The sequence below is a fragment of the Anneissia japonica genome, unplaced genomic scaffold (genome assembly GCF_011630105.1).
Source record: "Anneissia japonica isolate Jap-2015-1 unplaced genomic scaffold, ASM1163010v1 scaffold287720_len810639_cov167, whole genome shotgun sequence".
NCBI classification, from domain to species: domain Eukaryota; kingdom Metazoa; phylum Echinodermata; class Crinoidea; order Comatulida; family Comatulidae; genus Anneissia; species Anneissia japonica.
In genome coordinates this window covers 655,101-670,791 of record NW_022736945.1, presented here as the reverse complement: position 1 = coordinate 670,791, position 15,691 = coordinate 655,101, and the positions used below count along the sequence as shown (strand labels likewise).

Sequence of the window (15,691 nt, the reverse complement as noted above, 5' to 3'; positions counted from 1 at the left end):
ACCAAATATCCAGGCTGTACTTCTGCCAAAGAAGACCCAGGCCAAAACCAAGTAGATTTCATCAACCAGCTTCTCAAACCAAACGGCTCTTTTCAGAGCCACCAAATAAACAAAAGAGATTTGAGTTTCATCTTGCTTGTAATAAAACTTGTATTGATTGTTTTTTTCTTCAATATATTTTACCAAAAAATGGCGCATTTTAGTAATCTGCAGTCCCGCTCTTTCTATACTAGTTTAGATTCGAGTGCATAACGCAATAGCATCTCACCTACTTATTCATGGAGGAATACGTTTTTCTACCAAAATTAATACCCTTTAGCTTCAGTTTCTAGGTTTAGGTTCGAGTAATAAACTTAAACCTCCATACAACTAAGCAAAAGTGGATTTCATATCTGGCATGGGATCCCGGAGGGAAGACGTGAAAGTGGGTAAAAATATGGCCAGATGCTCTGCGGTCAAGTTGTGGAATTCGCTTGATGTTTCACTGAAAAGTGAAACTAACACATGGTATTTTAAAATTTGAAGTTAAGAGGCTCTAAGTCCAGAAACAGATCCACTTTTTTATAAGAATTTTGTATTTTAAGATGGCGTATTAAGACCTTTTCAACAACAAAAAAAAAGTTCAGTTTTTTGACACTGGTTGCTTGGCACTGTGTTGTTTCTTTGCACGAGCTTCGTTGCTTACTGACCTACCTTGTGTTTTCTGTTTTGATGACATGTTTCTTACTGTTATTTTCTTTGCTGGGATCCTCTGAGGACCTTGGATTTCATCCCTGAGCAGTCCCCCGGGATAGGTAATAAAAAAAAAGGAAGAAAGGGCAAGGGCCCGTGGTCGACAGTGGCCTCCATTGAGTCCTATCCATCACTCCTCTAACAGACTTGTCCAGTTGGAGACGCCCACAATTAACAAATTTAAAAAAAATAATAAATTCCTTTTTTTAATAACCTTATGTGGATTATTTCTATATATGCACAATCATTTTTTATTTACACACTTAGTGCTGTGTCCTTGCGTTGTCGTTGGGCCTATTGTATATTACCCGCCAAATCCCGTGTTTCCATAGCCAACACCGCCTTAACATTCTGATCACAATTAGCAAATTTAAACAATGTAATTCCTTGTTTTTAATATACTATGTGGACTACAAATACAAGACAAGACCTATTTTATACAATATCGATTTCCAACCCAAAAGTCTTTCACAGCCGGGCTCATAGGCCTAAACTACAGAACAGTTGTTTACTACTAGAACTCACTCTGAACATGGATCAAGTTAGGCCTTTAGTAAATACAGTATCCGACTTGGTAGTATTGTTGATATTTTCTGTGAAGGGGAACCTCAGCCACTAATCTAAACTATTACAACGTTGTAAATCATAATAATTCAATTCAATTAATTAACCTTTACAATAATAGTAGATACGTTGTCCTTGTCCCAATTTACACAAAGACCTACACAAAGCCGGGCTACAGTATTCAATTAATCGCGCGCTTTCAACATCCAATAGGAAGCGTTAAGCCGATAAACGATTACCGTGAAGCCCTATTTTGCATATCTAACTCTATAAGTACTGTGCTTCATTTCAGCGCATCACTCATCTACTATATTCGAATTCGTGTAGACTAAACTGAAAGTATGCCTCCAAAAACTTCAGGAAAAGCTGCCAAAAAAGCCGGTAAGGCTAAAGCCGTCAGAGCTGGCGACAAGAAAAGGAGACGTAAGCGAAAGGAAAGCTACAGCATCTACATCTACAAGGTGTTGAAGCAAGTTCATCCAGACACTGGTATCTCCAGCAGAGCCATGGGAATCATGAACAGCTTCGTCAATGATATCTTTGAACGTATTGCCGGTGAAGCATCTCGTCTTGCTCACTACAACAAAAAATCCACCATTACCAGCAGGGAAGTCCAGACCGCTGTCCGTCTCTTGCTGCCTGGTGAATTGGCCAAGCATGCCGTCTCTGAAGGTACCAAGGCTGTCACAAAATACACCAGTTCCAAGTAAACATCTTGCCTAGTTTCAAACCAAACGGCTCTTTTCAGAGCCACATAAAATTTCAAAAGAGATTTGTGAATTTCAGTGTCTGTCGTTTGCACTTTTCTTCCCCTAATGATATTAGTAAGCGGTTAGTGAAATACACAAATAATTCGAAAATGTAGATACACAAATAATCCGAAGCAGGGAACGGTTAAATTAAAATTTAACCATTTCCTGATTCGAAGCAACACAACATTTATTCTACCAGGAAAATTATCTGCTGGCTATATTTTTATTGAAAATAACTCCATAAATAGCTTGGCCTGAGTGTCAGGTTCTATATATCAATCACAGACAATGCAATATTTTAATTGTGGGGGACTATTATACAAACGCACTCTTATTAATTAGGTAGGCCTAGTTATAATAATAAAAAAAAAAATTAACCTGTACACGTCGTGTCCCGTAATTTCATGTGCAAATAAGACTGTTGTTACCTGCGTTTATTTGCTACCATTTTTTTCAAGTGTTGGGTAAAATTTCATTCTTTCAAATGAAGGTTGTATAACCTGTTTCAAATATGGTCCTGTTTTGTGATATACAAAAGTACATTATCCTACATTAAAATTTAATAGTAAAAGCATGGTATTAAAATAGGTCCATGGTGAAAGTAATACTGTAGTAAGATTGTTTTAAGAAATGTATAAACAGTTTAGCCCTAAAATTGATAATAAAACTATATGCAAGTGTAAGAGTTTAAAATTAAGAGTACAGTATTTTTAAAAGTGGTAACTTAATTCAGATTGTATTAATTATATATTCTATTTTTTATAGTTTAACTTGAAATTAAAATAATCAGTTGATTCTGTTAATATATGTGATAAGGCATTCCATAACGTTTTCACCAGCATACAGTGAAGTCTTAGATTAAACTTACTTTTGGAGCTGTACAGTGTTTAGTGAATCTGCATTTCTTGTGTTATACACATGTCGATCAAACTGTTTCTATTTCATTACATAGGAGGTGCAGTGACGTTCAAACATTTAAACGTGCAATAATGTCTTATAAATAACTATGCCTGCTGCTCTTTTTGCAATCTGTGAATTACTTTATTTTTATTAATTGTATTTTCCCAGACTGAAATGCCGTAATAATATAACCCATACATGGTTGTTGTAAGTATAATTTAATTGTATTTCCGTTTAAGTGTATGCAAGTTTTGAGAGTAAAATTTGATTTAGAACTGTATCAAAATATTCGCGCCACGCAACAGCAATTCGCTCAATTCTATCGGAGGTGTTTCATACCAGGTCCGCTTTGAATGTATAAGTATCGGCTGATTTAGTCATCTAGTACAGTTCTAACTTGTAAGCCTATTGTCGAAGTTTTGTCGGTAGTGAACATCTTGTCACAAAATGACTGAACAAACCAAAGCTAAGAAAAAGGCTGCGCCTAAAAAGCCAGCATCTCATCCTACTTACATTGAGATGATCACTGCTGCCATAGGTGCTTTGAAAGAAAGAAATGGTTCTTCTCGTCAGGCAATCGCCAAGTACATTCAAGCCAACTACAAGGTTGATGCTGGTAACATGAACACCCACCTGAAGATGGCTTTAAAACGTGGTGTCGATAGCGGAAAACTAGCCCAACCTAAAGGCACAGGCGCCAGCGGATCGTTCAAATTGAACCAGGCTGCAGCCAAGGCAGATGCTGCTGCAAAGGCAAAGAAAGAAAAAGCTAAGAAGAAAGCAGTAGCAGATAAAGAAAAGAAAGCAGCAAAGAAAGCTACTAAAAAGGCTAAGAAACCAGCTGCCAAGAAGGCTAAAAAGCCAGCGAAGAAGGCTTCCAAGTCACCAAAGAAGGCAAAAAAATCGGAGAAGAAAGCGGCCAAGCCAAAGAAGGCGAAGTCTCCCAAGAAGGCCAAGGCTAAAAAGCCAAAGGCAAAGAAGGCTACCAAGTCTCCAAAGAAATCTAAGAAGTAGACGGTGTATTTCTCAACCCAAACGGCTCTTTTCAGAGCCACCATTTGAACAAAAGAGAACGATAGTTTTTCTGTTCACAGAAATAACAGATGAGTTTACAGTATACTAAGTATTAATATGATTAAAGGTTTTTTCTGTTACATTTTTCACAGATACATCTGAATTTTTAAATTTAGATATTTCATTTTTAACATAAATTACATTACAAATTATCTAGCGTTCTGATTAGTACAACCTTTTCCTTAAAAATCACACTTGTATTTCACATTTCATTTCAGAATATCTTGTGACAAAACACTAATGTTGTTCAAATATAATTACAGTATCGATGAAAAGAGGTTCAAATAACGGCTCCTTAATACAGAAGTCATTTCTTGATAATGTACAGTATTTATATGCTATACAGTATATTTTTCTACACAAATCTACAACTCCGTCCACTTCATGCTGATTATTATTTGTGACATGTATCACCCGTATATTTTATTATACAGCTTGACTTTACATCTTATATGTGTATATGGCGAGTAGTAGTGAGGAGGTGTTTACCTTGATTGGATTCTATGTCGTATAGCTATAGTAGTACAGTATTAACTGTTCCCTAGTAGTAGTACTGTATGTGAATTTGCATTCACACAATCACAATTTCTGCATTATATTTTATATTCCCATGGTTCAATCCCACTGTATGTGTACAGTATTGGAAGATTTAAATCTCCACTCACAACTCCCCAAAGCAATATCCTAATAAATAGTATTTGTCTGATAAGCAATGTTTCCCCCTCGTATAAGTGATGAGAAGTATACAGTATTCATATGCGTTTAGAGACCAAGAGATTACAGCTGTTATTATAGTTTATAAACAGATACTTGTCTTGACGGAAAACACCAAATAGGAATTAATCTACAGACTACACGGCGGAAAACTCCCGCCAAAAAGGAAGGGGAAGTTCATTAAAATATGAAACTTTAAAAGAACATAGGCCTAATAGAATAATTTTCAGGCCGATTTTCATTGATTTGTATTAAATGTTTGATTAAATTTAAAAATTAGATATTTCCCTCTCAAATAAATAAGGTCCCAAAACAAAGGCAAACATTTGTTGAAAATGGCGGAATTTCCACTGCTTTCAAAACTCCCGCTAAACAATAGCCCAAGGTCAGCCACAGTGCACAACTTGGCAGCGATACACAATAATTCATATTACGTCCGTATAGAGACTAGATCAATCTAGCGAATTCATGCTGAAGTTCATTTCGAATCGAACTTCGAATACAGCAATAAGTAATATGTCTGGACGTGGTAAAGGAGGAAAAGGACTAGGAAAAGGAGGCGCTAAGCGTCATCGTAAGGTGTTGCGTGATAACATCCAAGGTATCACCAAACCGGCTATCCGTCGTCTTGCTCGTCGTGGTGGTGTCAAGCGTATATCTGGTCTTATCTACGAAGAGACCCGTGGTGTATTGAAAGTATTCCTTGAGAATGTCATCCGTGATGCTGTCACATACACCGAGCATGCCAAAAGAAAGACCGTCACCGCCATGGATGTCGTCTACGCCTTGAAGAGACAAGGCCGAACCCTGTACGGATTCGGTGGATAAGCTACTCATCTTTCCCCAAACCAAACGGCTCTTTTCAGAGCCACGATTTGAACAAAAGAGAATGATTGCTTTCTGTTTTTATGTACATATTCATATCATTACGTATCATTTTTAGGTAAAAAAAATCAGTTCATCGGAGACGGTGTATGATGGAAGAAACATGCTCGTTTTTCGATTTTTAAAATGGTAAAACTGCCCTAACATAAGAGTAAAAGCATCAATTGAAATATCCAACAATGGTATTTCAACTTACAAATGTGTATTTAATTTGAATTTTTTAATTCAATAACTCATAATTTGCAAAAGCAGGCCCGTCCATGGTTCGGTGGTTTCAACGAACCCCCTTTTTTTTTTTAAAGAAGTGCCCTTTTGAAGGTGTATGTACAAATTTCTAGAGTGACATATCTGGTCGTCTAAAAATCGAGGTCATGAAAATTAGTACCGGTACTTTCTAATGTCTGTCATGGCGATAGGCTCTGAATAAATGAATAAGGTTCTGGTCTATAACAAAAATTGTAAATTTACCATTAAATAATATTGAAGATAAAAACGAGTCCAATAGTATAATGCTCCTGTTTTTTTGTCTGAAACCCCCCCCCCCCCTTTACAAATCCTGGCTACGGCCTTGAAATAATTTGTGAAATATTAAAACAAATATCTGTTTTCAACTAATAACTTGTATAGTAGGCCTATTACTCGTACTGTACATTACTGTAAATTCAATATATTATCTTAAGGGTAGACAAATATCTGTAAGTAGACTAAGGCATACTGTACTTATAAAAATAGGCTACTGTTTGTGTCCTAATCCTACATGCAAATGTTTTCCGTTTATTAAATTCAATTCATTTTTTTAAACAATTTCAATAAATACCGATAATTTCATGATACCCAATTTTGAATACCTGTATAATAGTGTCAGAATTGTTTTGTACTTTAATTTGTGAAATATTTTAAGTAAGAATACTACCTATTAACATGCAAATGTTATTTGTTCAAATTCAATGAACACATAATTCCGTGATACCCAATAATATACTTCAGTCTACAACCGAAATTCTAAGTACAAATGTACTTCAAATACTACTTGGAAATATTTAGTAGATGTAAAATATCTAGATGTAGAAACACATTTGTATTTTTGTATTTAATAGCACTTAATAGTCATTATACAGTATAGGTCTATACCTGTATTTTATATGAAACCTATCATATTTTTTTAAGTCTCAATTTGCGGTTATACAATATACCCCAATAATTAGTCTTTCTTTTTAAATGTTTTGATAAATGTATAGGCCTATATATATATATTATCTGTATTTTGTATGTTCTATTGTTAAAAACTAATATTATCATGTTATATCAAATTTCGACTGTATCTCGTATTGACGATTGTCGACAATACATTTTCCTTGCTTGATTCCCTGTTCTTTTCTGACACACTAAAGCCATTTTTGAAGCGAACGCGCCATACTTTACGGACGTGATCTTAGGCATTCGCTCAACCAATCATGTTGGTTGTTCTAAGAACGTCTCACTATATAAGCACATTGCATTTTCGAAATTGGACATCAATTTCAAATTGAAAATAACAATGGCTCGTACTAAGCAAACTGCTCGTAAATCTACCGGAGGAAAAGCTCCCCGAAAACAACTTGCTACCAAGGCAGCACGAAAAAGTGCACCAGCCACCGGTGGTGTCAAGAAACCTCATCGCTACAGGCCTGGAACTGTCGCTCTTCGTGAGATCCGTCGATACCAAAAGAGTACTGAGCTTCTCATCCGCAAGCTCCCATTCCAACGTCTAGTTCGTGAAATCGCCCAAGACTTTAAAACCGATCTCCGATTCCAGAGTTCTGCTGTCATGGCTCTTCAAGAGGCTAGCGAAGCTTACTTAGTCGGTCTTTTCGAAGATACTAACTTGTGCGCTATCCACGCCAAACGTGTAACCATTATGCCAAAGGACATCCAACTGGCTCGCCGTATCCGTGGTGAACGTGCATAAGCTGTCATCAGTGTTATTCCAAACCAAAAGGCTCTTTTCAGAGCCAAAACTTGTTCAAAAGAGAAGAAAGCATTTTTGTCTACAATATAACTACAGTTTCTTCATATATGCCTGTTTTTTTGTTTTTTTTTTTAAATAAAAACTAGTATGTACATGCTATGCATATGGTGTATAAAACAGGAGCAACGTATAATTTGTTTTCTTACATAAAAAATAAACTTTTCGTTGAAGGGCTATGCTTGATACGATTATATCTTCGTGGTATTTATTTATCTTTGATAAATACATATATAGGCCCCTATATATATATGTATATCGATATATATAAATACACGAATCTACATACGGTTACAGTAAATGATGTGGTACATGTTTTCACTCACATTTTCGTAGGGGGCGCCATTTCAATTTCTTTGGCATTTTACTTTAAATTTGGGCGCATGCTATTGTTGAAAATTCCTCCGTGGTTGGGCAACAAAGGCGTTGTAACAGTGTAGGAGCTAAATAGATTCTTTGAAAACCCTACATTTTTCTGCAACATTCTAGTGAAACAAATATAGAAGTTGTCGCTGATAATGCACTTGTCAATTGTAGACTAGTCCTGGCTCCGGGCCATAGCCGGTACTGAGCCGGGGACGTACATATAATTGTGTCCCCGTAATACTGGTACGTACCTAAAATTCACCCGTAGATGTAACCGGCATCGAAAGGGCCGGGGTGTAGCTGTCAAATGGTCTGGTCCTACACTAGCCTAGGCATTATCAGCAATTGCTGAACATCCATTTTCCATTGAATTGTATTATACTGTACTGATATAACGTAACAGTGTCTGAATTTTCGAGACCAACTCGTTCGTTTTGATTCAACCAGGGAGTTTGTTATTTAAATAACAACTCCCTGATTCAACTGTGTATAATTTTCTGAAGTTGGGGAGGCGGGGGTAATGGTGGTAGGAAATGTCTTGAATTAAAATCATACACATAAAAAATGACAGGGCAATTGCCTTCTCATAGGCCTACTTTTCCAAAAACCGCAAAGTCCACTGATTAATCTCAGATAAGATAGTATAATACATAACTGTAAATCATTTGATATAATCAGAGAGGCAGAATTAGCTATTTTAAAACAAGACCTGGAACTTTGCAATGAGACTGCAACTTGGAACACTTTCTCAGAATCTGATATTGATAATAAAATTCATTTTGTTCTTGGTGGGGAAAATAATCTCTTTAATGGTGATGTTCAATCTGCATTTGACAGATATTGTAAAACATTTGCTAAAAAAGCTTGGGATAGAAGATCAAATTTAAAATTAGGTTAAATGCATTGTTGCTTTAGTAATACATATATTTCTTTTTTTTTATGTTTTAAATTTAATTTCTTTTATATACTTTTATAACGCTTTGTATATATGTATAATATATATGTGTGTGGGTGTGTATGTGTGTGTATATGTGTATGTGTGTATATGTATGTGTATGTATATATGTGTGTACATGTGTATGTATGTTTGTATGTGTGTATATATATGTATATGTTTACTGTATGTATATGTGTATTTATATGTGTGTATGTATGTAGGTGTGTGTATGTGTGTGTGTATGTATGTATATATGTGTATGTATGTGTGTATGTATGTATGTATATATATATATGTATATATGTGTATGTATGTGAATGTGTGTGTATGTATATTTATATGAGTGTATATATGTATTTTAGCTTTAAGTTGTTGTTTTTACTATTTGTTCATTAGTTTAAGTTTGACTGCGCCACTTTCTTGTGTGCTGCCACTGATGTAAAAGTGTAATGTCAATAAATATTATTATTATTATTATTATTATTATTACATACTCGTGTCGGGATTCAATATTTCGACATTAATTATGTCATCCTAAATATTGAATCCCCGACACGATGGCGTGCATTTCGATACTCCTGACGATTAATGTCGAAATATGAATCCCGACACGATGGCGTGCATTTCGATACTTGGAGTATGTATTATCCTACTCATACTTCTGTATTAGAAAAAAGGCGTTGATTTTTATAACTTTTTTTTTTGGGAGGTGTAAGGTTGTAGGCCTGTAAAATACTTTTAATTGTCAAATCAAAACACAATTAAACGCATTTGCAAAGAATGAAACGGTGCGAGACCTCCCGGCATCTAGGTGCAATATTCTTGCTTGGCAAACAGCATATCCGCCAAATGTGACACATATCAAGATATTTAGCTTAAAAATACACGCGTACCGTATAGGCCTATTTGGAAAATGACTATCAGAAAACATGTTTGAACAAATAATCAACCTCTCTCACAATAACAGCCTATTTATTCACTTACTGATAAAAAAAATAAATAAATAAAAGTTCCATATCAATTTTTTTTAATCCCAAGATCCCAAGGTTTCAATAAAAATCCCAAGATCTTGGGATAAATCCCCAAGCAGTGGAAATTTGTGAACCGTGTATTTGATCGGCCTAGTTTGCGTCAAAAAAAAAAAAAAAAAAACACCAGTGAGCCGAGGCTGGGAAATCTGTTTCTACTGCTCTGTATTAATTTTCTTATTTAATATCTGTTTTGATACTGAACAAATTCTATCTATCAGTTAAATCAATATATCGATTTTCCTTTTTCTGTGATCAATCAATACACTCTTCCTCAAGTAAGCTTATTTCCTTGGCTAGCTCCTGCCTAGATGCTTCTCCCATGGACCTATTAATAAGATTATTAATATCATTGATAGGTCCATGCTTCTCCGATTAAGACAGAGGCTAGACCTTCAATTCAAATTGTGTTTTGTGTGTCTCGCTTAATTGCTACAGTAGGCCTTATCCAATCTTTATTAGCGGGGTATCTCACTGGTAGTTGATGTGAATTTAAACGATGCCCCGCATTACCGGGACCTTCACATGCATGTAACAGTTTCGTAAATACATCCCCGGCTAAGTCCCCGCTAGGCCCGGGACTACAAATGACAAGTGCATAATAAAGGAGAGACGGCTTTTAATTTTCAAAATAATTAAACCATTTCAACGGGAAGATAGAACCATTTATATAGACACCTTAAGCATTAATACTCATTACAGTTATACCGTTTTCAAATTGGTTTTATGTTGCAATAAAATTAGGGTTAAACTGATATAAAGAACAATAACTATTTTTAGCATAGTTTTTAACTGTTTGTGCTTCGTCGTATGGGTGTCTCTAAAAGAAGTAATTTATGACAACCGATATATCCTTAACTTAATCGACTATATTAATTATTTAATAATACTGTTTACTTATAAAAATCTGTAACTGAGTGCAGTACTTCCGTGCATCACTAGCGCCAAAGGGAATAGGACAGTTATTAGCAGACGATTGGGTAAAGAGAGAGCTAAGCTGGGACTGTCTCGTCTGTGATTGGTTAAACCAATAGGTGCTAGAAGTCAAACGCAACACCCGTGCAGGCTATATAAACGAATCTAATCGCCGAATAAACATCATTCTTGATTTTAGTAACCGAATAGCGAATACATTATGTCTGGACGTGGTAAAGGAGGAAAAGCTAAGGGAAAGGCCAAGAGCCGATCAAGCCGTGCTGGACTTCAATTCCCAGTTGGTCGTGTCCACCGATTCTTGCGAAAGGGTAACTATGCATCTCGTGTCGGTGCTGGTGCCCCAGTCTACATGGCTGCCGTACTCGAGTACTTGACTGCTGAAATCTTGGAGTTGGCTGGTAACGCTGCCCGTGATAACAAAAAGAGCAGAATCATCCCCCGTCACCTTCAACTTGCCATCCGTAACGATGAAGAGTTGAACCGTCTTCTTGGAAGTGTGACCATCGCACAAGGAGGTGTACTACCAAATATCCAGGCTGTACTTTTGCCAAAGAAGACCCAGGCCAAAACCAAGTAGATTTTATGAACCATCTTTTCAAACCAAACGGCTCTTTTCAGAGCCACCATATTCACTAAAGAGATTTGGATACTGATACTGATTATTGCAGTATTTGCTCAACAAAAACGTTAACAACAAAGCTCATAGCAAAGATTACGTAAATGTGTATCGCACAAACGCCTAAACGTACATTAGTACTATTTGAAACTCAACAAAGCCAAGCACAAAGAACACGCCCTTTTTTTGTACCATCTTAACATTCTGAAAGTAATCATTAGTTTAAAACATTCAAGGATAAAAACACAGAAATGCAAAAAGCAACTTATTGCCACTGTGGTCCCTAAATAAGAATACTAAAATTACAGAATAATAGAACAGAAAAACTAGAGACATTACAATAAATACATTTAAAATACTACATATATGGATTCAATTTTCAAAAAATTAACATCATTTATTTATTTTTTTTTTCATCCATCAATAGCTGTATCAATGAATGAGAATCTACTAGGCCTATGCGTACCAGATTTTGGTTTATAATTTGATATTCTAGAAGTAGAAAATCTAGTTCTGAAGTTGGTTGATTAACTCAATACCATACATACATGTACATATTAATATTTCCATGTACACATACCATTAAAACATGGTACATATTATATTTAATTATTTTTTTAAACAAAGTACATATTTGTTTTTGTGTTGAAATACAAAATCAATTTGATTACCTTTTAAATCCGGGAACAGTGAAATTGCTGATTTGTTTTATTTATAATTTTTCACCATTTTTTAAAATTTTGCTTACTTTCAATAGTGGTGTTTATTCCTTTGATATTTTTTGGATTTAGTTCTACAATGCATCTTTATTATTTCATTATTGCCTTAGCATTGTAATTTACCTTATGAATTCATTTTTTCCTTATAGTCTTTTTTTTGTTTTTTTTTTAAATACAAAAACTAAAAATAAAATAAATGACGGTAGTAAATGTCATTAATAAAGGAATGATCCATTTCAGAATAGGGATGTTAGTTAAGACGCTATTACACCCAGTTAATCCCACTCATGGTAATTATTGGTGTTCATAGTATAATTAGAAAAGTACAGTATCAGTTATTTCTTCATTGTATTAACTAGCCTAATTATTTATTAGGTTGTATTTATTTTACTAAATTTACTATAGAGCATCATTATTTTTTGTTTGTTTCTTTTAAAGTATAATAGTACATGAAATGCAATCTGGTTAGGTTGTATTTATTTAAGTACAGTAAATACAATCTATTAATACCTGTATTTATTACGTTAATGTATTAAGTATTATAGTACATAATAATAACAATAATAATACAACCTATTAATAAAAAAAGTTCACTTATTTCTTTATTGTATTAACTAGGCCTAATTTATTAGGTTGTGTTTATTACTAAATTCACTAGCAGAGCATCAAAATTTCTGCTGTATTTCTTTAAGTATTATACATTTAGTTAAATATATATAATAAAAGTAAATACAATCTAATAATTAGGCCTAAGGCTGTATTTATTTAATTTAATGTACTATATTATGATACTTTAAGTTTCTTGTATTAATTATTGTACATTTAATAACAACCTAATAAATCAGCTCAATATATAATTTTTAATTTATAATACTTAAAATAAGATTTGTTAATTAAATTGAATTAGTATCAATTAATTTTATTATTTATACTTATTATTTATTCAAAATTTCTGTTTGTTTTATTTGTAAGTATCATAGTACATTTACTTGAATAAATACAATCTGGTTAGGTTGTATTTAACTAAATACAATCAATAATACATGTATTTATGTAAATGTAAGTATTATAGTATACTGAGAGAGACAGTTCTGAGTTATAGGCCTATCTTTATACTGTATTTGCATATTTAATTATATCCCTTATAACCTTAATCTATTCATTATCATTTTCGCAGCATCTGCAAGAATGATAATGAATAGATTATCATTATCATTCTTGCAGCATCTGCCTTCCTGTATGTTGTTTGTTCTGTGACGTCTGTACTTTTTTGTCTTTGTCCTGCACTTTTTTATTTAATTTATTTATATTTTTTCATTAAGGTGGCCAATTTCCTGTACGAGCCTAACTTCCCTCCATTCCTGATTTTGTTTCCTTTTCTTCATTTGGTGAAATGAATACTGCATTATCTAATATTATTGAAAAACTAAACTTGCGTCTTAAGCAATGATAGATCCAGAGTTGTCATCATAGTCAAAATTTAAACTTTATTTCGCCAATGCTAGTGTGAAGTCGAATAAAAAACTGTAAAATGTTTGTGTAACTTATGTTATTGAAACTTACAACTTATTTCATCTTGCATCATCATGATTAGTATAGTCATATGTACTTTTTGAATACAATAGGTTAATAACTGTAATAATAATAATTAACATTTTAATGAATATTAAGTTTATAAACTAGATATCATGCGATTTATAAACCGGCGCAGTTATTAATTAACCGACTCTACACAGTAGTTTGGGAAACTAACGCCATATAGGAAGAGAAAGTTCATTAAACACATGGAACGAATAGGGTAGACTATTTTTCCCTCTCAAATTAAAGACAAGCCCGAAAACAAAAGCAAACATGTTTGTCTAGAATTTGGCGCAAATCAACACAGCTTCAAAACGCCCACAAAACAATTAGCAGTGTCAGTGCATGACGGTGATACTCGATAATTCATACTACGTCCGTATAAAGACTATATAGATTTAGCAAATTTACCTCGAGGACATTTCGAATCGAATTTCGAATACAGCAATAAGTAATATGTCTGGACGTGGTAAAGGAGGGAAAGGACTTGGAAAAGGAGGCGCTAAGCGTCATCGTAAGGTGTTGCGTGATAACATCCAAGGTATCACCAAACCAGCTATCCGTCGTCTTGCTCGTCGTGGCGGTGTCAAGCGTATTTCTGGTCTCATTTACGAAGAGACCCGTGGTGTATTGAAAGTATTCCTTGAAAATGTCATCCGTGATGCTGTCACATACACCGAGCATGCTAAAAGAAAGACCGTCACCGCCATGGATGTCGTCTACGCCTTAAAGAGACAAGGCCGAACCCTTTACGGTTTCGGTGGATAAGCTGCCCCTCTTCCATCAAACAAACCAAACGGCTCTTTTCAGAGCCACCATTTGAACTAAAAGAGAATGATTGCTTTTCACCTTATACACATTATTATTGGTGGCCTATACTATACACCTACATTTACATGTACAATGGTTGAATGGAATAGGGTCAGGCCAGCCACTATATTATTTGTTCGTTTTATTCGTAACTCGTCCTCGATATTTTGAGGGTTTATTTTGTTTTCCTTCTGAAAGTTATCAAGTAGTAACAATCAAGGATAAAAGCTACGAATATAGTTAATTATAGATATGCAAATACAGTTTTTGTTACTCAGTGCCATCTCTTAGCTAACAGACTTCCAGTAGAAGACACCCACAATTATCAAAGAACAATGTGATTCTTTGTTTTTAATTGCCCACAGGCTAACTCCGGCCATCAAGATTTAGATGAGGCCCACGCAATATTGCTAAAAATCATTTTACCGGCCGAGTTTCTGTTAATAGCAAAGCTACCAACTATTCTGGCATATTAACAAGTCTGGCTGTTTTTCTGAGTGCTTGCTGTATCTAGTGGCGTGGAGTATTGACATGGGAGGAAACTAATGCTGGAGATAAAGGATTAAGGGTATACGGACATAAACCACCCAGGACATAAACCACCCAGGACATAAACCACCCAATTGGAATATACCATTGTTAAAGTGGGTGGGCAACAGGGTGAACAATGTTGGGTGGTCTTGCTTTTATCTAGCTTTACAATAGGACTTAATTTGCTATTGTACACTCCTATTATACGCCTTTAATTCATTCATTTCTTCTGACAACATGCATGTTGGTTAGAATCATTGTAGATTTTAGTAATCACTGTGCTTAAAGTTTAATTTTTTTTTTAGTTTTCTAAATTTATTTTAATTTTTAAAATGACTTACATTAAAAATCACTTTAAATTAAATACTTCCCTTTAATAATAATAATAAATTTATTTTAGTAATCACTGTGCTTAAAGTTTAATTGTTTTAATAGGTATATTTTAGTTTTCTAAAATTATTTTCTAAAATTATTGCACAATGGGTAAAAATAAGAATATAAATGACTAATTCTATAAAAAAGTATTTATCATACATGTATATGG

The 15,691-nt window shown here is 34.4% G+C and overlaps 4 protein-coding genes across 4 annotated transcripts; all 4 read left to right on the top strand.

Annotated features, from left to right (window-relative positions):
• The first annotated feature begins 1,637 nt into the window (after window positions 1-1,637).
• Window positions 1,638-2,006, top strand: LOC117117007 (histone H2B, gonadal-like). The gene has a single exon (XM_033261178.1). The coding sequence runs from the start codon at window positions 1,638-1,640 to the stop codon at window positions 2,004-2,006; it is 369 nt and encodes a 122-aa protein (XP_033117069.1).
• A 1,118-nt stretch (window positions 2,007-3,124) lies between these two features.
• Window positions 3,125-4,451, top strand: LOC117117033 (histone H1.1, embryonic-like). Its single transcript, XM_033261212.1, has one exon. It carries the CDS (start codon window positions 3,396-3,398, stop codon window positions 3,960-3,962), a length of 567 nt encoding a protein of 188 aa, XP_033117103.1. The 5' UTR covers window positions 3,125-3,395; the 3' UTR covers window positions 3,963-4,451.
• A 795-nt stretch (window positions 4,452-5,246) lies between these two features.
• Window positions 5,247-15,211, top strand: LOC117117006. The gene is made up of 4 exons (XM_033261177.1): window positions 5,247-5,556; window positions 7,013-7,487; window positions 10,876-10,887; window positions 14,259-15,211. Exons 1-4 carry the CDS (start codon window positions 5,253-5,255, stop codon window positions 14,572-14,574), a joined length of 1,107 nt encoding a protein of 368 aa, XP_033117068.1. The 5' UTR covers window positions 5,247-5,252; the 3' UTR covers window positions 14,575-15,211.
• Window positions 10,405-11,682, top strand: LOC117117037 (late histone H2A.2.2-like). The gene has a single exon (XM_033261216.1). It carries the CDS (start codon window positions 11,093-11,095, stop codon window positions 11,468-11,470), a length of 378 nt encoding a protein of 125 aa, XP_033117107.1. The 5' UTR covers window positions 10,405-11,092; the 3' UTR covers window positions 11,471-11,682.
• Window positions 15,212-15,691: the final 480 nt, after the last annotated feature.